General features: G+C 37.9%; 1 protein-coding gene across 1 annotated transcript; it reads right to left on the bottom strand.

Moving 5' to 3' along the window:
• Window positions 1-22,042: 22,042 nt before the first annotated feature.
• Window positions 22,043-26,068, bottom strand: LOC142166164 (inositol transporter 4-like). The gene is made up of 7 exons (XM_075224616.1): window positions 25,938-26,068; window positions 25,000-25,206; window positions 24,737-24,807; window positions 24,142-24,477; window positions 23,941-24,048; window positions 23,210-23,821; window positions 22,043-22,716 (listed from the first exon to the last, which is right to left on the bottom strand). The coding sequence occupies exons 2-7, from the start codon at window positions 25,130-25,132 to the stop codon at window positions 22,240-22,242; spliced, it is 1,737 nt and encodes a 578-aa protein (XP_075080717.1). The 5' UTR covers window positions 25,133-25,206; window positions 25,938-26,068; the 3' UTR covers window positions 22,043-22,239.
• Window positions 26,069-26,323: the final 255 nt, after the last annotated feature.

The raw sequence follows: 26,323 nt of genomic DNA, 5'->3' as shown, positions 1-26,323 counted from the left end.
TCAGAATGCATGAAGTGCCAAAATACGATGGGACCTCATATCCACAGGAACACATCACCACCTACACAATGGCAGTGAGAGGAAATGAACTGTCTCCTCACGAAATCGAGTCCGTGTTATTGTAGAAATTTGGTGAGACTCTCACGAGGGGACCCTTGACATGGTACTCATTATTGCTCGAGCTTTCCATAGATTCTTTCGAAATGCTCGTGGATTCGTTCATCAAGGCCCATGCTGGCGCCGGAAAGGTACAAGCCCGAAAGGTCGATATATTCAGGATCGCACATGGAGAATCTGAGCTATTACGAAGGTTCGTTAGCCGAATCCAGAAGGAAAGGATGTTGTTATCGGCCGTCCCGGACGAATGGGTAGCTGAAGTGTTCACTAAGAGTTTGAACCCGAGGAGTTCAGATGCTTCCCGGAAGTTGAAGGAAAGTCTGCTCGAGTTTCAAGCAACAACTTGGGCGGATGTCCACAACCGGTACGAGTCAAAAGAATCAAAGATGATCAGTTTGACTTCCCGTCATCAGCAAGGGGGCGGGAGAATAACAAAGAAAAAATGAAAGACGATGTCGACTCACATGGACAAGTTTCAAGGGGCCGGTTTCTTCCCTACGAGTGGATTGAAGGTCATGACAGGAGCTTCCGAACATCGGACAAGTTCACCGTTGACAGGAGGACAGATCGTGGGCGGAACAACAGATCGCTGCAGGATAGAAAAATCTCGGGACCACGAGGTTCTTCTTATCTAAAGTTATGAGAGTATAATTTCAACATCAGCGTGGTGGAGTTAGTGTCCGCCATGAGAGATATCAAAGAGGCACGATTCCTGAGACCTATGAGGTCCAATCTCAGCCAGAGGGACCCAAATCTATGGTGTGAATACCACGATACTAATGGCCATCGGACTGGGGACTGTCGGCACCTCCGGGAAGAAGTGGAAACATGGTTGAAAAATGGTCACGTCAAAGAACTATTGAGTGACCGAGCCAAAAATAATTATGGTCGGGACAGGGGCAACGCGCAAAACTCGAAGGAAGGAGAAGAACCACCACGTCAAACGATCAACATAATCTTCGGAGGGGACGAGATTAATGGGGTCATTTTCTCGACCGCAAAGAAGAATAAAGTATTGACAACCTATAGTAAGAGTTTCTGAGAGTACCGCACAATGACGCACTGGTAATTTCTTTAAATGTGTTAAATTTTAAAATTAAATACATTTTAGTGGATCCAGGAAGTTCCGCCAATATCATACAATAGAGAGTTCTAGATCAGGATAAACTCACCGGGAACATCGTCCCGACAACAAAGCTCCTTGCCAGATTCAACCTCGCAAGTGTTACAACTCGAGGGGATATCTTACTGCTTACGGATGCCAAGGGCGTAATGAAGACAACTCTCTTTGAAGTAGTAGATGGGGACATGGGCTATAATATCATCCTGGGAAGGCCATGGCTGCACGAGATGAAAGTCGTGCCTTCAACGTACCATCAATTGCTGAAATTCTCGACACCCGAAGGGATCAAGCATATAAGAGGTGATCAACCGGCAATGATAGAGTTGAGTGCGACCTCAGTCTCTCATAGCAAGGGAAAGGAACATGCGGTATAGCAGTTATCGGCTTCCGACCCCGAACCAGAGGAAGTTTCCCCGGGGGCAGGAAGGTCGGAGCAATATCATATACCAATGTATTTTCAAGTACCGGAAGAAACAGACACAACGAAATCCACGACAGTAGAACTAGAGCATGTTGCACTGTTTGAAAAATTCCCAGAAAGGAAATTTCATTTGGGAACAAGACTACACCCGGAGCTCAGGTCATATTTTATTGCATTCCTTAAAATTAATGCTGATTGTTTTGCATGGTCGCACGAGGATATGACAGGAATTCCAACAGAAATAGACGTCCACAAGTTAAGTTTGGACCCGAGCATACCTCCGGTAAGGCAAAAGAAGCGCCTTATTGCCGAAGCAAGGAATAAATTCGTCAGAGAAGAGGTAACCCGTCTACTTAAAATTGGTTCAATCTAAGATGTAAGATATTCAGACTAGCTAGCTAATGTGGTGGTAGTTCCTAAGACGAACAATAAATTTTACATGTGCGTAGATTATAAAGATCTTAATAAGGCATGCCCGAAGGACTCGTTCCCATTATCAAATATTGATCAAATGATTGACGCTACGACCGGGAACGAGTTAATGAGTTTTCTCGATGCCTATTCTGGGTACAATCAGATTAAGATGAACCCAGAAGACCGGGAAAAGACTTCATTTATTACAAATTTTGGTACTTACTGTTACAACGTAATGCCCTTCGGACTAAAAAATGTCAGAGCCACTTATCAACGACTTATAAATAAGATGTTCGAAAAACAAATAGGAAAAACTATGGAAGTATATATAGACGATATGGTTGCTAAATCTCTGGATGCAGATAGCCACCTGAGACACCTGCAAGAAACGTTTGACGCACTGAGGGAGCATAATATGAAGCTTAACCTCGAGAAGTGTGTGTTCGGGGTCTGTTCAGGTAAATTCTTAGGATTTCTAGTCTCACAAAGAGGAATCGAGGTGAATCCCGACAAAATCAAGGCCATAGAGGATATCCCGGATCAACTATTCAATGTAAAGGAAGTACAGAGACTCACAGACATATTGGCGTCTTTGAGCAGATTTGTTTCCCGATCATTGAAAAAGTGTCACCGCTTCTTCGCAGCGCTCAAAAAGAAGAATAACTTCGAGTGGACGTCGGAGTGTCGAGAAGCCTTGAAGGAAATGAAGAAATATTTGTTAAGCCCTAATTTGTTCTCGAAACTTAATGAATGAGAAACATTGCTGGTCTACCTGGCAGTCTCGGAAGTCATGATGAGCACAATTTTAGTCCGAGAGGAAAAAGGTACGCAGTCCCCTACATATTACGTTAGCAGAATTTCGTCTGAAGCAGAAACTCGCTACCCACATCTGGAAAAATTGGCCTTAGCCCTTGTGGTAACCGCCCGGAAGCTGAGGCCCTACTTCCAGTGCCACCCGATAGCGGCGGTGACTACTTTTTCTCTGAGGAATATCCTCTATAAACCCGAGCTCTCGATTAGATTAGCCAAATACGCCGTCCAAATGAGAGAATTTAATATAGAGTATAAGCCACAGACTGCGATTAAGTCGTATGTCTTGACTGACTTCGTAGCCGATTTCAGCCGGGGTTGATGCCCCTGGCCTCCAAAGAGGCAATAATGGTGTCAGAGCCGACATCAGGAGTTTGGACCTTATTTACAGACAGAGCTTCAAATCTGAAAGGGTCCGGGCTCGGAATAGTCCTAGTCACGCTGGGGGAAACCTTTAAGGCAAGCCATCAAGATGGTAACTTTAACTTATAATGAAGCGAAATATGAAGCTTTGATTGTAGGGCTCGAATTGGCCCGGGGGCTCGATTCCGAAGCAATCAACATCAAATGTGACTCGCAACTGGTGGTAAATCAGGTCTACAGAATTTTTGATACCAAAGATGAGCGAATGCAACAGTACGTGGTAAAGGTTTAGGCCTTGTTGTCAAGATTTCGAGAGTGGACAATAACCCACATCCCGAGGGAAGAAAATGCGGAAGCAGATGCGTTAGCAAATCTGGGCTCATCAATAAAAATTCAGGGACCATAAATGGGGGCAATTGTTCAACTGATGAACTCAGCCTTAGACACGAAGTGTTACAATGAGGTAAATTCGACCAACCTGGTCTGGGACTGGAGAAACGAGATAATCGATTATCTCGAACACGGAAAACTACCCAAAGACCCCAAGGTATCGAAAGCGGTGCGCACCAAAGCCACGTGATACAGCTTCGAGAAAGGGAAGTTATACAGAAAATCGTTCTAAGGCCCGCTGGCCCGATGCTTAGGAGTGTCTGAAGCCAGCTACGCCATGAAATAAATCCATAAAGGAATATGTGGCAACCACTCGGGCGCAGATTCTTTGGTGTTAAAATTAGTCTGGGCGGGATATTATTGGCCCCGTATGGATGTAGATGCCAAAGACTTTGTACAAAAATGTGATAAGTGCCAATGCCACGTACCTATGGTACATTAACCAGCAGAACCATTACATTCAATTTTGTCCCCGTTGCCATTCATGAAATGGGGGATGGACATCGTGGAACCTCTACCACCAACTTCGGGAAAGGTACGATTTCTTTTAATTTTGACTGATTATTTTTCCAAATGGGTGGAAGCAGGTCCTTACCAAAATATCGGAGAACGCGAAGTGGTCAAATTCCTGTGGGAGAATATAATATGTAGGTTCGGACTACCTAAGGAAATTGCATGCGACAACGAGCCACAGTTTATTAGCGCAACAGTCATAAAATTCCTTGAAGATTTGAAGATAAAAAAGATTACCTCATCACCGTACCATACGAGCGCAAACGGACAAGCAGAGTCCACAAACAAAACAATTGTGCAAAATCTGAAGAAAAGGCTAGAAGCATCAAAAGGTCGTTGGCCCGAGGAATTGCCGGGGTACTCTAGGCCTACCGACTGTCAAATCAAGCATAGGAGAAACTCCATTTTCCCTCATTTATGGCGCAGAAGCTTTGATACTGGTGGAAGTGGGGGAGCCCAATTTAAGGTATTCCCAGGCAAATGAAGAATCAAACAGCGAGACAATGCTAATCAACTTAGAACTTCTCGAGGGACGCATGGACCTGACACATGTCAGAATGGCAGCTCAAAAGTAAAGGATGGAACGGTATTACAATCAAATAACCAACCTTCGTTACTTCAAAGTAGGGGACTTGTTCTTGAGGAAGGTGACTAAAAACATCCAAGAACACAATGCCGCCAAGTTAGCCTCTACATGGGAAGGCCCTTACCAAGTTTCAGCTATCACCAGTAAAGGGTCATACTAGTTAGAAAATCACAACGGAGACAAGTTGCCCAACAACTGGAACGTGGCTCATCTCAAAAAATATTACTGTTGACAAAAAACGGCAAAGGGTTTTTAACAAGACAGCGACCATAAGCATACTACAAAAACAGCAGTAATAAGATCTTTTGATGACAAGTTTTCATTCGGGGGTGATAAGGTAATCTTTGCTTCGTTAGCAAATTCTCACAGGGAGGTTAAGTTTGTTACCGAATAAATGTTACACTATCATTCGCGAGCACAAAGCACTAGGCGATTGTGATATATTTTTTTGCTCGACGGCATAAATTCCTAAGGGGAAAGCAAAATATGTTACCGAGCAAAGGGTTACGTAGAAATTCATCGATTCAACCTTCGGAGATACAAGACTTTCAGTGTTCCAACGCGCATTTTTCGCATTAGAACACTAGGGGGAATAATGATATGATTACAAGGCAACACTGAATGCCACGTCAATCGGGAACAAAAATCCGGCAAGGCAACACTAAATACCACGTTAACTGGGAACGAAAATCCGGCAAGGTAACACTGAATGCCACGTCAACTGGGAACGAAAATCTGGCAAGGCAACACTGAATGCCATGCATCATCGGGATCGGGGACTGCACAACCAACCCCGAAGAAACAAGATAGCCACAAGTCATGGCAGCTTCTTTACTACATAGTAAAATGCCTATGTAAACCATAAAAACGGAAGGAATGAAATGAAATCCTTTTCCTTTTGTCTTGTTTCTTGTCTACACGATGAGCTAATTTTGTCATTTGAAAGTTAAACAAGTACTTTAGATGTTAGTGACGTAATGAATATGAGACGTCCTCTTCAAAAGCACCGTAAACATAAGGGGGTCCTCTCTTATAAAAACTCTCATGTTAAAGGGTTAGGTTCCGGAAGAATATATCCCCGGAACCAAATCCGCGCAAACACCTATTGAAACCCTCATGTAAAAGGGATAATTCTCGGAAACAGAAGTGCATCGATGGAAATGCATCTCAAACCATATATGGAAAATACACACAAATATTCAAGCAAAAGTAAGACTCAATCAAACATTTGAGCAAAAATATGTCTTCATTTACAAGCATGTGCCAAAAGAAATACAAAAAAAGGAAAGAAAAAGCTAAGCTACAGCATCGCCCGAATCAGGAGGAAGAGAAGTATCCATGTCCCTGGGAACGGTGGACTGTTCAACCAATGGTTCAACATATTCCCCAGCTTGGTTCTCGGCATCATCGCCTTCCGATTCCTCTTCAGTATCCGAAATTTTGGATCCACAATCAGAAGAACCTGGAGCATGAGACCGCGCTGGGAATCCATTTTTTGTAGCCAACTCAAGCTCATGTGCCTTGGCAATTTCGGCATCAATATCAATAATTCCAGCTTTGGTGTTTTCCAAGATTTTTCTCCTTATGCTGTACATGGAGTAAGTTTTCTCAACAATGAGGGATGCCTCTCGGCGCTTGAGTTCTTCTTTGAGCTCGGTGATCTCGGTAGAAATATTATCCCGGGCGGACCTAGCTACTCGAAGGCTAACATCGAGATCTCGGACAGTTGAACTATAGAGCTTGTTATGCTCAATAGTTTTCTTATTCTTCTCCTCCAACCGGGCATATCTTGCCTCCGCAGTAGTAAGCTCTTCGACCTTAGAATTCAAGGCTGCTTCTAAGTTAGTTATCCTTTGAGCAGCAGCAACCTCACGGTCATTGGTAGCAAGAATGGCTCCTGAACCTCAACCCATTTAGCTTTGACTTCATCAAAGCTAGTCCTCAGTGGCCCAATCTCCTGGCTATGGATCTCTACTTCCTACTCACTTTGCCGGAAGCAGGCTTCCAAAGCCACGACCTCAGTGGCCCTGGTTTCCAGTTCCGAGAGGCGAAGAACGGTCTAGTCCCGTTCAGCCAAAAGCCGATCCCGCTCAGAAGAAAGTTCCTCCTTCTCACGGATTAATTGTTGTAGGACCTCGGAAGTAAGAAAAATGTCCTGCAAGATAAGAAGAGGTAAAATTTAAAATGCACTCATTCAGAGGCTGAGAAATAGCAAGAGAAAGACAAAAACATACCGCTGCGGCATTATGCATGACATTGTTCAACAAACACTCTCCTGAGAGTGTACGAATCTTTTCCCAATCCTTCTCTGAAGCCAAGGGCTTCAGATAATTTGCAAGCTCTACCGGTCGGGAAAGCATAATTTTGATTAAGACCGAAAGGGTATGTTACACCCCGTGTGTCCCAAGGTGACATAACGAATATGAAACTTGTTAATCATGATTTAAATGACTTAAAATTCATAATATGGCTATATATGATGTTTGGATAGAAAATATAAAATTTGAAAAAAATCGGATTAAAGTTGCGGAAAAACCGACTAAGGATTTGTCCTGTAACAGAGCTTTTTGATAAATATATTTCGTGTACTATATGAGGTTTTTATTGAACATATTATATAACAAATTGAAGGTCTTGGAATGTAGTTTCCAACGCACTTAACCTTTCATTCATACGACATCCGGATAAAAAGATATAAGCGTCGGAAGATGGGCGAATGAGAGGGTGGCAAGCTAGCACCTTTTGACTTTTCAAACGTTGATAACTATGTCTTAACTCGTCTCTCTCATTATTTTCACATAGAACCCGACAATAGAACACCATAGAACCTGTATTTGAGGTCTCTAATAGTGTTTCAAAGAATATTATCATCCCGGACACGGAATCAAGAAGCGATAATATTAAAACGATCCCTACGACGTAAGTATCGCTATATCACCTCTCTTTTCCTTTGTTGTTTGAGTTTTGGAATGTATTTAATAGTTAATAAAATTTCTAATTTCTGTATTTAAGTGCTTAAATATCAAGGAATGTTGATAAATTCATTTCCTAATAGTTAGAACTCACGGGACGGTGATCGGAAGCCATGAGTTCGAGTTATTTGACTTGTAGTGGACTGTTTTGTGGGCTGTTTCGTGTTGCCTTTGGGCTGTATATTTTTCTACTGTTTAATGGATTTTTGGAGGACAAATGGTGTGGATAAACACCATATGATGAAGGAATGGTGGGCTGCTCGTTCGTCGTTATATTTGTTTAAGTTGTTTGACACTACTTTGGTTGTCGTTTTATGTATGAAGTGATTAGGGTATGTGGGCTGTTTTGTGGTATATTGTGATGGATATATGGTTGGAAAATTATGATTACATGTTGCTATTGTTGTGTTCTTGTTTCTGTTGGTATATGATATTGGAGGAGGGCCTAGTTACAGGGGAGATGCTGCCCAAATTTACGTAAGCGAGCTACTAGTTTAAGTTGAGGACTTAGCATTTACTCAGCACTGATTTTGAATCTCCTTATGATGTGCTAGAATGAATTGAGTTGTTTGAAGAATTTCTTGGAAGGTATTAAGGACTCAACGGATTTAAGGTATGTTAAGACTATCCCTCATTTTCTTTTGGCATGATCCGTACGATACAAACGAAACGAGCAAATACGCAACTTTCATAAATGACTATATTCATAGAAATACTAGGGATGTCTATATTCTTGATTCCCCATGTGAATTATTATTATATCCTCTGTTCATGGGTCTCAGAAAAATATGTATTTGATAAAGTTTGTCCGAAAGGCATAATAATTTTATTATATTCGAGAAATCTTATTAACGTATTTCTTATGCATTTCATGCATTTATACATGTACATTGACCCATGACCAGAAGGCGATATATACGCGTATATTATATGTATATGGGATGTGGGAAAAGATTAAGGCGTTATATACGCACCACCACCTGATCAGCTGGTATACGTTGATGATTTTGCCCACAGTGGCTGAGATGATATGATGGGATGCCCTCAGAGGATTGATGATGTTATGTACGCATATACCTATGCATGGTATGGCATTTATACGCACATGCATGACATTATAAATTTTCATGATTCACAGAGCTATTCAGAATTTCAAGTTGAGTTCTTTACTCCATGTCTCTTTCATGTCTTTTATATACTACTTTCATACCTTACATACTCGGTACTTTATTTGTACTGACATCCCTTTTTCCTGGGGACGCTGCGTTTCATGCCCGCAGGTCCCGATAGACAGGTTGAGAGTTCTCCTAGTAGGCTATCAGCTCAGCAGAAAGTGTTTGTGCACTCCACTTGCTCCGGAGTTGCCTATTTGGTCAGTATGATTTGAATATGTATTATTTGGTATGGCGGGGCTCTGTCCCGACCTTTATGATATTTATGTACTCTTAGAGGCTTGTAGACATATGTCATGTATACGGATACTGGTATGGCCTTATAGGCAAGTACGTTAGATGTATAAGCCAGTATATCAAGTTGGGTTACCCTATATTGAGTATTTCCTCATGTTTTACTCTACTTATCTCACGACAACCTCTCTCACTCAATTACTTATGATAGTATGATACGAAAGATACGTTACGTTGGTATTCGGTTGAGTAAGGTATCGGGTGCCCGTCGCGACCCATCGGTTTGGGTCGTGACAGGGTAACACTCCTCATTCTCTGAAGATCTTTAGAAGGGGCAGCATAATTTTGCCCCAAATTTCCATAAACAAGGGACTGAGGAAGAGGAACGCCTTCAGCACGGTCAGGTGCGGCCGTTGGAAATGATATTGTTGGTGGAAGCGTGGATGAAGATGGAAATAATGTAGCAACAGCTGGTGGTGAAGAAGGGGGTTATAAAACCGGTAAGGGAGAAGAACGGGAAACATCTGCATCGAAGGCAGTACTGGTCATTGGGTGCACACAAACCAAGGACGGCAAGGACTCGGTACTATGCCTCGCTGTACCTGGCACAACGATTGGGGCCCGAGAACGGGAGTTGGCATTTTTCACCAAATCAAACTCTTCCCAAAGTGCCGAGACATCATCCTCGGCGGGTGTGACTGCATCAACAGGTTGAGCATCCTGTTGAGAGGATAATGATCGTTGTCTTCTAAGAAGAGAAGCTCCCCCATCACTAGCTTCTTCATCATCAATCACTATAGTGTCTATGACTGGCCCGGAGGGAGGACCAGCCAACATAGCCAACCCGGGATGATTCGGGCGTATCAACCTTTGCCCTCATTTTCTTCTCCCCGGACGCATATGAACGCCTTATTTTTGGTTGCTTGTTCTTTGGCCGGGGACTCCGTGAAGAAATATTTGATCCCTGAGTATACTCGGAGGCACCCGTTCGAGCAAGCGCCTCCTGGAGCAGCCTCGTTGTATCAGCAGGGTCGGCCAAAATATCATCTTCGGGGATCTCGACTGAGCCCGGGGGCAGACCTAATTTGATAAACAAGTTAGGAAATTCAGCCAAAATCCACATATGCAGAAAATAAAGCAAGGCAAATCATAGTTACCATGATTCTTGGTCTTCCACCCGTATTTAATGGACAATTCTTTTCACAAGCGAATTTAGGGCGTGGTGATGTTCAAAATCTTTTGAACCCACTAGTCCAAGCTTTCTACCACCGGTGGGACCCATCGGGTTGCTATAACATACAAGAGTTAAATAATTAATACGGGCGTGGAAAAGCATTTAGGAGAAACGTATTGAAAGAAACTTACGAGAGCGGTTCCAAGCAACCGGAAAGGATGAAGCCGTTGTTGGAATAATGTTACCAGAGGCAACTGCAATGAACCATTCCATCCACCCTCATTTGTTGTCATCATCTATGCTGGATATCAAAGCATTGTGACCACACTTGCAGAGATTGATCATTCCCCCGCGGAAGACTTTGGGGGAGTACAAATTCATCATATGAGCCAATGATAGCTCTTCTTTGGTTTCCATACATAAGCGCCGAAGGCAGGTGACCATCCTCCATACAGAAGGATTTACTTGTGCCAAACACACCTGATAACGGAGACAAAATTCCGCTATCACAGTATCAAGTTCTCCGTCTAAAGAAAATAGACCCAAAGTAAATGGGTACGTATAAAAATATATGAAACCCTCTCTGGGAAGGGTCACTCGCTCTGATAGATCGGGAGCGATAATATCCAAATCTTGGCAGCAACAATCTTCCTTCACAGTAGGGATACTAAAAGGATGAATGGAAGATGGGTACCTGCTATCCGCCCATGTACGAGGGTTATCAGTGAGAAATTTCTCCTCCAAATCCTTCAATGTACTAAGCCTCCTAGGGATTATGGAACTTACTGTTGGAGGAACGGAATCCTCATTCTTAATCTTTCTCTTCGAAGAACCAGCGCGTTTAGATGAAGAAGCCATTGGAGGAGGGGAAGAAAAAGTTATGTGTTTTAAAGAAATTAGAGAAAAGGTGTAGAACAGGGATGCAGGTTGGAAGTTCAAACAACTGGTGAAACCTAAAGAAAAAGGGAGTTGATACGTATAGGTAAAATTTTTGGGCGGCTAAAATACTTGGCCCGAATTATCTCGATAACCAGCGAAAGGCATGCTAAATCATAGGAGGATGCGTGTTCAAGGCATTAAATGCAGAGAGAACGGCGTGTAATCAACAGTCAGTAACCTTGAAAAGAAATTATAGTAATTCCCGCCAAAAGAAGATTCTCACTAACTTCCCGATAACACAAAGTCATGTCACCGAAAAGTAGGGGACTATCTGTATTGGGTAAAATATGTCACGATACGTGGCCACCTAAGGAGGAGACACGTGGAATCGAAATCGGGAGGATGAAAAATCGGGCACAACTATCTCGTGTGTCACCAAGAAAGGCAAGTTCGTAAGGGCATTAAGCATGCTGCGCCCGATGGCATTTAATGAAGAATATTCCACAGTAATAAAGAGTAACGATTCATTAAAGAACTTGAGAATTTATGTTTACCGTTAGGTTTCCATTATCATACTATTAATAATTGTCATTAGTGGTGGGCCCGACCATTACGCCCACTGAGCTATAAATAATAGGCTCAACTATCATTGTAAGACACGATTTTTTGGGCATCAAAGAATATATTCTAATATAGCATCTCAATACTATCTCTCTCCCTAGCTTGTTGTTCTTATCATAATTGTACCGAGAAACCCTATTTCAGGGTTCTCCAAATCTATCGTTTCACTTACATTTGAGCTAAGTATCTTGAACGAAAATCGATTAATTCATTATCTTTTGGGATCAAATTGATCCATCTGTCTAGAAAGCACGAACAAATTCAACTGTACCATTCCCGAGGTAAACATGTTTGGTAGTCACAGTTGTATTTAATTTGCTCTTCACTTCCATTGCCATTGAGGTATGGAAATGGTTAAGATGAAGGAAGTTGTAGCATGGGTTATATTGCTGGTATCCTCCAAAGATGCGATAGTCGAGTTAAAGTTTCACAATATTCAAGATTATAATCTACCGGGTTTAATTTTTAAAGTTCTTTAACATTGAATTCACTATACTTTTAAAATCTTAGGCTCAAAATCTAATATACTCCCTCCGTTTCAATTTAAATGACACACTTTCCTTATATGTCCGTTCCAAAAATAATAACACATTTTTATAATTAGAAATAATTCAACTTTAAATTTTTTATTTTACCAATTTTATCCTTAATGAGAAACTTTTATAACCACACAAATACCATGGCTCCACAAAAATTTTACCTCTTAAGCTCTTAAGATCACAAGTTTCAAAAGTTCCCTCTTTTCTCTTAAACCCCATGACGAATAATTATAAATTAGTTTCTATGATATTATAATCATTAACATAATCTGATAAACTAATTTGCTATCATCAATTCAACTACATTAATAATGTATATATATGTAATGTTAGTTTAAAGAATTCCATTGCGCAATGTTAATATAAAGACATATTACATGCACGGGCAATGTAAAGATTTCTTACAAAATGGACTTCCCTTTCGTAGTAAGGTCCCGGGTTAATACCAGAAATTGAAAAGGACCAGTCAAACCAAGAATTACCAGAACATTTAAGTACTCTTATAAGACAAACAGTTGGCTATTTTATTAGGCCACGTCGTCTCAATTCAACGACTGCCGCTGATTTACTGTAGTGTTGCACAAGTAATTTTCACATTTTTCTTGATAAGGTAAAAAAAAATCGTAGCCATTGTCCCTTTTATGAATCGCATTAGCTGGCACAACAGCTTGTCATTTGTCTTGATGTTTCCCTCTACATCTTTCAATTTGCGTTTAAAAACCAAATAGACTGTTTAGGAGGTATGCGACTTGGACGACGAAAGAGGGCTAGAGCGTGGGTCAGGGCGGAGGGTATCCTTTTTTGTGGATTAGCATCTCGAGGTCTTTTGACGAGCATAAAGAAATCATCTTACTACCAACAACCAAATGTGATATTTTAGTAAAAAAAAATTTTATGATTCCTGGCTTCGCTAATGATAAGATATATATTTCAAATTTTTACTCTCTTATGTTGGAAGGCGGATGAAATTATCTGTTAGATTTATTCATAGGTCAAGTATGTCAATTGAAAGAAAAAGCCTTAACTCGTGTGGTAATTGGATGAGAATTATTAAATAACCCTAAGGTATGTGAAAAATTCATTAATATGTTTAAGTCTAGCAACATGCTACTTCCATTCAAGTTGTCTCTTTTCACGTCTAGAGTCCGTTGAATTAACTTGATTGCTCTGAGATTAATTTACTTTTCTAATAAAATTTAGATATTCATAAATTATTCAGAAAGTAATCGACTTAGAGCATGTTTGGCCATGCTTTTTGGAGGCCAAAAAGTATTTTTCTTCCCAGAAAAATACTTTCTAAAAAATTTGAGCTATTTGGCCAATATAGAGAATAATGTTTCTGTTTTTGGAAAGAAGCATAAAATTTTAACTTCTTCTAAGAATCAGAAGTAAAAAAAATAATTTATTCAATACAAAACTATCCTCACCATAAATTTATATTTTTCAATTATCCCTTACTAATTTAAATTTTTTCTTTTCATTTTTGTTTCTAGTTTTTACCATTCTATTAAAATTAAGGATATCATATACATGAATCATATTGTAACTTTCCAAATTCTTTATTGAATTTTTTTGTTTTTGATTTTTTCTTTGTGTAATGTCTCGTAACTTTCCAAATTATCTTCTTCTTTTTTCACACTAAAGCAAATTATCTACATCTTTCTTTGGATTATCAATTCTATTCCTATAAATAATTATTTATAATTTCTTCTATTATATGCTATTAGTTCCTGAATCTTTAAAACAATTATCAAATCTAATTTGTTAAAATGACCTACAAGTAGGTAATAAATTTACAATTATATCGCATAATCTATCTATATATTATTAAAAGAAGAAAAAAATATATCCACATTAAGTCAAGTGACAGCCTCACAATAGGCCACTTGGCAATTTAAGACAAAGGTAGTAAGGTTAGGTAATAATTAGTTTCTTTTTGAATTTAAGTTTAAAAATAAATAAATTATATATTATGTGTTGTTAAAATTTAGTTACTCTTTTGAATTAGAATGTGAACATACTTAACTATTTCTTTTACGATTTGTTTTTTATATATTTAAAATTATTTTATTTTACGCTCAACGCCATCTTTCAGGTGTGACACTCAGAATCATCTAGTTACAACTACCATGGCTATACATAATTTCAGTCGACTACAATCTTCTGCCGATAAGGAATTCAACTATGCTAATGAAGACATTACTAAAGAGATTGAGGAAGGAGATGGGCCTTCTGATATTCTTTTAGAAATGCGAGGCAAGTCTTCTACTAATATGGAGGCGTTGTGTGATAGAAGTAGAGATGAAATTATTTAGAAATACTATCATGTGTGAGTGACTTTACTTATTATTTCATGATGGATTATCAATATATAGTAATTTATTGATAGATTTCTAATTTATACTGAATGATGTATTTTAATTATTCAAATCATCATATGACAATAAGTAATTATACTAGATAATATCATGTGCTTTGGTATAACTATATATGTAAAATTGATTTAAATCATTAATATGTTTGTTTACTTTATGTTTTATATGTTAATTAATAAAATAAAAAATAATAAAAGTCCCTTACGATTTGACACTCAAAAGCACTTTTTAGAAAGATTGGCCAAACACAATTTGTTTAACAAATGTTGCAAAAAGTATTTCTTAAATGAATTGGCCAAACACAATTTGTTTATAAAATGTTGCAAAAAGTACTTAAATGAATTGGCCAAACACAAACAGTTTTTTTTTTTCAAAAGTACTTATTGAAAAAAGTACTTCTGAATAAAGTATTTTTTAAAATAAGCAGATTTTGACAGCTTGGTCAAACGGGCTCTTATATTTAAGCTAGCTCGGGAAGTGAAATGTGCAACTATATATTTTGAGACATATGGAATTATTAGAGATAAGATGAAATAATCTAAGTTAATCAAGTTTTGGATCTATTTGGTGGCTTCTCAATGGTTTTACTCATTATTTAATTACTTGTTTAACTTTAATTGGATTAGCTAAGACTTTTCTTATCAAGCTTAATGTCAAACTAATGCTTGCTTTGTCTTGCTTTATGTAAAACTATAACTTTTTGAGAGTTAAACAATTTTCCTTTGGTTACGTATTCTTTTCTAAAACTTTTATCATAATAAAAAATGAGATTTGTGTTATGAAAATAATTATATTGTGAATGTTCATTTATTACTCTGCTATAGATAATCTTCCTGAAGAAGATTATCCATTTAGTACTCTGTTGAAATTTATCTACAAGCAGCTGATGCAGGCAGGTTGCAAGCAGCTCAATGAAATGATTTGCACCAGTTTCTTATTAAACAGGCAGGTTGCAAGTAGCTCATGCAGACAGCTTACAAGCAGCTAAAGAAAAGCCTTGCAGCTGCTTCCTGAAAAGCCTCGCAGCTGCTTCCTTTCTTCTATAAATAGAGGAGTTTTCAGTTCATTATGTACATGAATTTGAAGTTGAATAATATATCAGTTTCTCTCTATACTTGTCTTCAGTTTATCTACTTTATAGTATTTATTTTATAACACGTTATCAGCACGAGACTCTGCCATCTCGAGAAAATATTTTGAAAGTATCAGAGGTACGAACTTTCTTTTTCTAAATAATGTCAAATCTTTCTAAACTTGAGTTTATAGCCCTGGATATATCGGGCAAAAGCTACATGTCTTGGGTGCTTGATGCCAAAATTCATCTTGATGCGATGGGTCTGGCAGACACCATCAAAGATAAAAATCAAGCATCAAACCAAGACCGTGCCAAAGCAATGATATTCCTATGCCATCACCTTGATGAGGGCCTGAAAATGGAATATCTTACTGTTAAAGATCCAGTCATACTGTGAAATAATTTGAAAGATAGATATGACCACCTGAAGATGGTCGTTCTTCCACATGCACGTTATGATTGGACTCATCTAAGGCTACAAGATTTTAAATCTATCAGTGAGTATAATTCTGCTATGTTCAGAATTATTTCCCAATTGAAACTATGTGGTGATAATATTACTGATCATGATATGTTGGAGAAAACTTTCACCACTTTTCATGCCTCGAATATGCTCCTGCAGCAGCAATATCGAGAGATGGAATTTAAAAAGTATTCTGAACTTATCTCACATCTTCTTGTAGCCGAGCAACATAATGGGCTATTAATGAAAAACCATGAAAGCTGACCTATTGGTTCTTGTCCATTCCCTAAAGTGAATGAGACGAACTTTCACCAAGCTAAGCGTGGAAGAGGACGTGGCCCCAGTCGTGGTCATGGCCGTGGTCGTGGAGAAAACTCTAATCGTGGTAATAACAATGCACCAAAGAACCCTCTTCACCACCAGCAGTGAAAAAGGAAGGAACAAAAGCATGAAGCACTGCAAGAAGCAAAGCCAGAAAAGGCATGCTATAGATGTGGAGGAAAAAGGCATTGGTCACGTACATGTCGTACGCCAAAGCACCTGGTTGAGCTGTATAAAGCCTCTCTGAAGAAGACATAGAAAAATGCTGAAGCAAATTTTATTTCTGAAGATAATTTAGACTTCATGCATTTGGATGTAGATTATTTTGCACTCCCAGAAGGAGAAACAAGTCATGTGATCGGTAGTGAATCTGTAGAAATATAAATATTTTAATTTTTATTGTTTATAGTAGATAGTATGGTTATGTAATTGATGTACATAAATAAAAGTTATGCTTAGATAATAATTTTACTATCATATTTATTTTGTTTATGTCATTTTGAAGAATATGAATAATTCTCAAATTATGTTTGGATCAAAGACCAATCATAAAGATATTTGTGTAATTAATAGTGGAACAACTCATGCCATATTCAAAGATCAGAAATACTTTTCTTATTTGCATAAGGAAAAAGCAAATGTTTCTACAATTTCTGGTAATATAAGTTTGATTGAAGGCTCCGGAAGAGCTATTGTATTTCTGTTTAAGGGAACAAAACTTATTATAGACAATGCATTATTCTCCTCTAAGTCCCGAAGAAACTTGTTGAGTTTTATAGATATCCGCCGATATGGGTATCATGTTGAGACAATAGATTAAATGAACGTGGAATATCTTTGTATTACAAAGAATATTTCTGGCCAGAAATGCATTGTAGAAAAGTTACCGACTTTATCTTCTGGCTTATACTATTCAAAGATTAGTACAGTTGAAGCACACTCTATCGTAAACCAGAAGTTTACTGATTCAAATACTTTTGTGCTTTGGCATGGCCGTTTGGGTCATCCTGGATCAATAATGATGAGACGAATTACCGAAAATTCGAGTGGGCATCCATTAAAGAACCTGAAGATTCTTACAAATGATGAATTTTCTTGTGATGCTTGTTATCAAGGCAAAATGATCACTGGACCATCACCAATGAAGGTTGGCATTAAGTCCCCTACCTTTTTAGAACGTATACATGGGGATATATGTGGACCTATTCACCCACCAATTGGGCTGTTTAGATATTTTATGGTCCTAATAGATGCATCTTCAAGATAGTCTCATGTTTACCTACTATTATCTCGCAACCTGGCGTTTGCCAAGTTATTAGCCCAAATAATTCGATTAAGGGCACAATTCCCAGATTATCCTATAAAGGCTATTCGCCTTGATAATGCTGGAGAATTCTCATCTCAAGCTTTTGATAATTACTGTCTATCAGTTGGAATAAAAGTTGAACATCATGTAGCTTATGTTCATATTCAAAATGGCCTTGCAGAGTCATTTATTAAACGACTGCAATTGATAGCAAAACCACTACTTATGAAAACAAAATTACCCACTACTGTTTGGGGCCATGCTATCTTGCATGCAACATCACTTATCCGTCTCAGACCAATACATTATAATAAATATTCTCCGTCACAATTAGTTTTTGGTCATGAACCAAATATTGCCCATCTACGAATTTTTGGATGTGCTGTATATGTGCCAGTAGTACTACCACAGCGCAATAAGATGGGCCCCCAAAGAAGGTTAGGAATATATATTGGGTTTGAATCACCTTCTATTATTCGCTATCTTGAACCATTGACGGGAGATTTATTTACTGCTCGATTTGCAGATTGTCGATTTGATGAAACAAATTTCCCACAATTAGGGGGAGAGAAAAAGGAAATCAAATTATGTGGAAAGTTTCATCATTATCTCATTTTGATCCACGTACCCCTATATATAATCAGGAGGTCCAGAAGATCATCCATTTATAAAATATAGCAAATCAAATGCCAGACACGTTTACTGATTTGGAAAGGATAACTAAGTCACATATCCCTGCAGAGAATGAACCTATACGAATTGATGTCCCAGCAGGACCATCTACTAGTATAAGAACTAGTGAACCTAAAGCACGCCTGAAGCGTGGTAGGCCTTTGGGTTCTAAGAATCAAAATCCTATAAAAAGAAAATCGACAAATGATCAAAATTATATTATAAAGGGATCTCCTGAAGAGACCCAAGATCTGATTAGTTCTGAGATTCCTGAAGAAATCAATAAACCCGAGACTCAAGTGAGTGAGGAACTTTTAATAAGTTCTACTGGTGATGGAATTAATTTAAATCGATCTAAAATAGTGGTGGATAATATTTTTGCATATAATGTTGCACTTAACATTATGCAAGATAGTGAGGATTATGAACCCTGATCTGTCGAAGAATGTCAACAAAGATCTGATTGGCCAAAATGGTAAGGGGCAATTCAATCAGAATTGAACGCACTTGCTAAAAGAGAGGTCTTTGGACCAGTAGTCCAAACACCCACTGGTGTAAAACTAGTTGGTCATAAATGGGTTTTTGTGCGAAAAAAGAATGACCAAAATGAAGTTGAAAGATACAAGGCTCGCCTTGTCGCACAAGGATTCTCACAACGACCTGGAGTCGATTATGAAGAAATATATTCACCAGTTATGGATGCCATAATATTTCGATATCTCATCAGTTTAGCCTTACGTGAAAGACTTGAAATACATATGATGGATGTGGTTACTGCTTATCTGTACGGGTCACTTGATAATGAGATTTACATGAAAATTCCTGAAAGATTTAAAATGCCTGAAGCATATTCGAAATCTCGGGAAATGTATTCAATCAGATTACAAAGATCTTTGTACGGTTTAAAGCAATCTGGGCGCATGTGGTATAATCGCCTTAGTGAATATTTACTGAAAGAGGGTTACATAAATGATGTTATTTATCCATGTATTTTTATAAAGAAAATGACATTAGAATTTGTTATACTTGCTATTTATGTTGATGACATAAATCTTGTTGGAACTCCAGAAGAGCTCCAAAAGACAATTGAATATCTTAAGAAAGAATTTGAGACGAAAGATCTTAGAAAAACAAAACTTTGTCTTGGATTGCAAATTGAACATTTAGCAAACGGGATCTTTATACATCAATCTGCCTATACAGAAAGGGTCTTAAAATGCTTTTACATGGACAAAGCGCACCAATTGAGTACACCAATAGTTGTTCGATCACTTGAAGTGAATAAGGACCCGTTCCGACCTCCAGAAGAGGATGAGGAACTCCTTGGTCCTGAAACACCTTATCTCAGTACAATTGGTGCACTTATGTATCTTGCTAATGCTACAAAGCCTGACATAGCATTTTCTATTAATTTACTAGCAAGATATAGCTCTTCTCCTACTCGGAGACATTGGAATGGGATTAAGCATATTTTGCGATATTTAAAGGGAACTCTTGATATGAGTTTGTTTTATTCTAACAAAGGTAGTGCAGATCTTGTTGGTTATGCAGATGCAGGTTATTTATCTCATCCCCATAAAGCTCGATCTCAAACCGGGTACGTGTTTACATGTGGAGGTACTATCATATCATGGCGCTCCACAAAGCAGTCAATTGTTGCTACTTCTTCAAATCATGCTGAGATAATAGCTATTCATGAAGTAAGTAGGGAATGCGTATGGTTGAGATCAGTTATTCATTTTATTCAAGAAAAATGTGGTTTAGAGTGTGATAAAAAATCCACAATTTTATACGAAGACAATGCTGCATGCATAGCCCAATTGAAGGGAGGATTTATAAAAGGAAATAGAACGAAGCACATTTCACCAAAATTATTCTACACACACGATCTTCAGAAAAATTGTGACATTGATGTGCAGCAAATCCGTTCAAGTGACAATCCGGCAGATTTATTCACTAAATCTTTGCCAACTTCAACTTTTGAGAAGATGGTATACAAGATTGGAATGCGAAGACTCAAATATTTGAAACAAGGTTTTCATCAGGGGGAGTCAAATACGCGATGTATTCTTTTTTTCTTACTAAGATTTTTTCCCACAGGGTTTTCCTTATAAGGTTTTTAATGAGGCAGCTAGAAATGCGTATTACTAAATATGTGTATTCTTTTTCCTTCACTAAGATTTTTTCCACTGGGTTTTTCCTAGTAAGGTTTTAACGAGGCACAATACCTTTTAATGAACATCCAAGGGGGAGTGTTATGAAAATAATTATATTGTGAATGTTCATTTATTACTCCGCTATAGATAATCTTCCTGAAGAAGATTATCCATTTAGTACTCTGTTGAAATTTATCTACAAGCAGCTGATGCAGGCAGGTTGCAAGCAGCTCAATGAAATGATTTGCACCAGCTTCTTATTAAACAGGCAGGTTGCAAGCAGCTCATGCAGACAGCTTACAAGCAGCTAAAGAAAAGCCTTGCAGCTGCTTCCTGAAAAGCCTCGCAGCTGCTTCCTTTCTTCTATAAATAGAGGAGTTTTCAGTTCATTATGTACATGAATTTGAAGTTGAATAATATATCAGTTTCTCTCTATACTTGTCTTCAGTTTATCTACTTTATAGTATTTATTTTATAACAATTTGATCATTTTATATGTAGTTTTTATAATTACAAATTTTTTCAAAAAATAAATCAAGGAATTTATGTTCAATTGCACATCAAATACTCCTAAGACGCTTAAGGCATACAAATCATGCCTGCACCAGAAACTATTTAAATCTGGTAGCCGAAAAGTGTACAAAAATTATATAATTTTTATATGTAACATACATAATGTATATATATATACAAAAAATATACAAATTTTATTCATTTTTTCTGCCATTATTTTTACAACGGCTATACATTGTAATTTTTCAAAAAAGAAACCCGCCCGAACAAACTTTTGGCCCACCTAAATTGTCTCTCAAGACCGATTTACGCAAATGTCCCCTTAAAGGCCACTGTTTACATTTTGTTTTAAAAAGTTTTACAAATATAGCCTTTGAAAGTTACCTTCTGGATAACATTAGAATCGGATATAATGTTTGCTCATAAAATTTTCAGTTTGCTCACAAAATATTAGATTGTGGTCTAATATTTGCAAATAACTTACAAAATCTTAAAATATGGTCTAACATTTTCTCCTAAGATTTTCAATTTACTCAAAAAGGATCATTAGACCGACATCCAAAAGGTCCATCAACCGCTAGAGAAATAAAAAGAGGTCATGCACTAAACAACAGCTATAAACAGGGACAACCAACAAGAACATACAACAATCCAGCGAATTCCCATAAGTGGGGTCTTGGGAGCGTAAAGTGTATGCAACCTTACTCCTACCCGAGAAGGTAAAAAGATTGTTTCCGATAAACAATCAGCTACAAAAAAGAAAAGAAGTAACGACAATAAATAGTAACAACAACAAGATATTAAGGAAGCGAAGAAAAGATATCTAGAGCAGATAAACCAAAATGTCACTTTGCCATTTGAAATGTCTAATTGAAAAAACAAAATGTTCTACTCTCTGATCATCTACACTATAAAACAGTATCTTGACAATCAGAGACCTTCACTAGCATGTTGTAGTAGAGCTTATTTTTCGCCATAATCTATAAATATGGGACAAATTACCAGCAAAAAATGTCACACTGAATTGAACTTAGCTTGCATCTGCTGTCTTTTCGCTCGTTTTCTTGCGAAACAACTTTGGTTTATAGCCTTTCTCAAGCATCTTCTCAACTTCCTCAAATTGCAGGCCTTTTGTTTCAGGTACAAGAAAGAATATGGCAACTAAGCCAATTGCAGAGAATCCAGCAAACAAAAGGAATGTACCAGCAGAACCAATTGCCTCCGTCAAAGTCAAGAACGACTCGCTCACTATAAGATTAGATACCCAATTAGCAACGGCCGCTATACCACCACCAATACCTCTGTATCTTAAGGGGTATATCTCAGAGTTGACGATCCAAGGCGCTGTTCCCATTCCCGGAGAGTAAGATATGATGTACATTCCAAGAAGCAACACTGCAAAGAACCCGAACTTGCTAGGACAACCTTTTGTGTACCATGCACGCTTTTCTGATCGGCATAAACCTCTAACATCATCATTTAAAGCCAAGCATGCACCAGGATGATACTGATCAAAGAAAGTTACTGTCAATACCAAATTACCAATACTAAATACGCGAAAAAAAGAGAACAAAAAGCCAAACATGACAATTAAATGCAATTAGGAGGAAACCAAGTCGCACAATTGCTTACGCAAGATTTGGTGTAAGCAGTGTCGGCCTATTGTTACAATTTGAGTTGTAGGTCGGTTTGAGTTTGGGATTGTCGTGTTCTAAACCTTTACTTCATGTCTGAAATTCACATTTACTTTGTATATTTCAAACAATGGTGCATTGTATATGAACATACTGTTGTTTAGAAAAATATTATTACTGTATATGATATAGTAAAAGATTTCAGCAAAGCAGTGTCGGATAACACCTCAGGGTATAAGGCGTCTCCGTTACTAATATGCATACTACCGTACTGTTTTGGACAAACATAACAAGGATTTGACAATAATACCAAAGGGAATTAGTTAATAAATGCATCAGTGAGGACGTAAAACCAACAAAACTTACTTTGTTGTCTCCATTAGAGCAGAAAGCACAATCTGAGGAAGACTGCAAGCAACTCATACAGTTCCAGGACGATGCATCGGGAGCTTTTAGAAATGCCGAGCATGTGGAATTTGATCCAAAGTGATTGGATTCAAAGGCACTAATTGGCGGGGCATGTGAAGAAGCTTGCATGAAGAGCACAGACAATACCACTAGGCATGCTATGATACCAAACATGGAGACAATCATCAACCTCCTCCTCCCGAATCTGTCGACAAAGCACATACTCACAATGGAACCGACAGCATTGAGACCAGATGTTATGAGCGAGAGCGCTAAAGCTGTCTTGTTAGAAGCAAATCCAGCCAGTTGTACAATCGTCGGACTGTAATACATGACCGTGTTTATTCCGACAAATTGTTGTGCCACTTGGACTGTAATACCGGCATAGAGACCACGACGAACAACAGTGTTACTCCAAGCACTCTTGACTTTTGAGAAAATACCAGCTCCAAGGAATTGAGTATCAGCCTTCTCTGCTTCAATGGAAATCTCCAAAGCTTTCATCTCATCTTCAACTTCATGAGCCGGATATATCTTCTCTAATATAGCCCTAGCTTCGTCTTTTTTGTTCTGCAAAAAAGGTCAAAGGACAAGGACAATTAATTATGGCAATGAGAGAATCTACTAGAAATGAAAATGTCTTCAAATTTTCTGATAAAAAGAGAAAATTAAACAGGCAATCGGCCTACCTCTCTATACAACCATCGAGGTGACTCGGGGAGGGATAGCATTAGGAAAAATTGAATCAAAGCAGGAACTCCAGCTACCCCGAGCATCCATCGCCAAGTTCCTTTGGTCTAAAAGTATTCACAGAAATCAGTTAACGTTCCAAATGATATAAACAATTCCAATCGGATAAAAACCAGCAAAAAAGATTCAACATGTATTACCCTGGTAAATGCTAAGTTGATAAGATAAGATAGAAACTGTCCACCCGTAATTAGCAGACCATTCGTGCTAACTAAAGCTCCTCTAATCCGAGCTGGGGAAGCTTCTGAGATATAAAGTGGAGATGTCATGGAAGCCATTCCAACTCCTAAACCGACGAGAATTCTTCCAATAATTATCACCCACGGTGCTGGCGCAACTGACATAACGATTGCACCAATAAAGAACAAGATATCTGCTAAAAGAATCGATTTTCTCCGACCATACTTGTCATTAAACCAGCCACCAAATCCTGCCCCAAAAATTGCCCCTGCAACCGCCATGCTTACTATGGTTTCCTACATTGTTTTGAAAAAAAAAAAATATGTTATTCTGTTTTCACAATATAATCAAATTGAAGTCGTGACCTCCTAGTTGTTGCCATGTGACCAGGAGGTCACGAGTTCGAGCCGTGGAAACAGCCTCTTGCAGAAATGCAGGGTAAGACTGCGTATAATAGGCCCTTGTGGTCCGGCCCTTCCCCGGACCCCGCGCATAGCGGGAGCTTAGTGTACCGGACTGCCTGAATTGATATATAAAGCAGAGTATATCACTTACTTGCAACCAAGTATGCTTATCAACAGCTTTGAAGTCATCCCGAATATAAAGCAATGCACCAGAAATCACACCTTGTTTGCAAGAAAATCACATAGAGCCAAACTTTAAAATTAATAAGCGACAAAGAAACTTCATTAATACTGAACTTAACAATAATTTACATCTTATCGCTCCAATTTATTGACAAAGGTTTTATCGGCAACATAGTATCAAACCATCTGGTCTAATCAAAAAAATTGGTATTAAAAGCAGTTGTCGTTTACCGGTATCATAACCAAACAGCAACCCTCCAATACCAGCAGAAAAGGCGAGACGCATGATGTAAGGCGTTTTCCATGACGTCCTCCAACATTCTGTAAACTCCGTCTTATCCGCTTTGTGAGGACCGCCTTCCATAGTATCCCGGTATCAATCTAGTTTTCTGCTATGCTTAAAAAGAATTCACAAGAGAAATCTTCACAGCAAATTACCTGCCAACAACAAAGGACTCAGCCTTTTTAATCTAAATCACATTCATTATCCAATACAATTTTCATCCAAGTTGCTTGAGAATCAAATACATTCATTAATACAAATTGCAAAAAGTAGCACTAGGACCAAAAAAGAAAGATTCTTGATCTGTTAATTAATACTAAAAATTGAGGAAAGATGAATTGATTCTGGAATAAAAAGGGAACAACTTTAGCACAAAAAATTAACCAATTTGTACAATGGATATACTGATTGAGACGTTTCATATGCCAAATTATCTGAACAAGGCAAAAACAAAAGGCAAATACCAGTTCTATATATACATAAACATAAATTGTCACTGTTTTCTTATTTATAACAAAAGCAACCATTGATTCTATTGCCAAATCAAGAATTCAGTACTCCACTTATCTAGACTTATTTTGTGGTCTGATACATTAAAAAAAAAATCCATATAGAAATATAATTTTTTTCATATAGATTGACCAATTATACCATTAATATTAATATCCAGAGAATAAACAAGAATGCCAATGAAAAAAATCAGATCAAAGAAAATAAATTATACCATCATGCAGAATTCAACAAAAAAAAAATGGAGAAACTTAAGAATAAATGTATAAAAAAAACAATGACAATTGGGATTGAGAATCAGAACAAGAGAAAAACCAGTGTATAATTTTCATGCAAAACCAAACTTGAAAAACAAAAGAAAACAGAAAATCAGTACCTAAGTGAAGTTGTCAAACTCTGCCACTTATTTTTTCAACTTCAGTAGTCTTTTTCTCAAAGAGTCCAAACCCCACGCCCTGTTTTTCAACTTTGTTGATGAGAAAGAATAAGATATAAAGTGAAGGAATGGATATATAATATAGGTGTAGTAACCGAAGTCAAAAAGGAAAGAGTATAAAAGAGATATTTTGAGTCAAATCCGTTGAGGAATTTGTGATATGTTTATCCTTTAGTTTAAATCCTTGTAGGATTGTAATTTCAATTATGGTAATAAATTAACATTAGTTTTTTTTCCCTTTAAGACTACAATAATTTCAAATATACTAGTAATAAATTCTAATTAATGTAGAATTAGATAAAAGTAAAAATTGCAAAAAGTTACTA

This window comes from Nicotiana tabacum, chromosome 11, assembly GCF_000715075.1.
Source record: "Nicotiana tabacum cultivar K326 chromosome 11, ASM71507v2, whole genome shotgun sequence".
NCBI classification, from domain to species: Eukaryota; Viridiplantae; Streptophyta; class Magnoliopsida; order Solanales; family Solanaceae; genus Nicotiana; species Nicotiana tabacum.
Note: the sequence above shows the minus strand (reverse complement) of the source record. Positions and strands in the feature narration are given on the sequence as shown.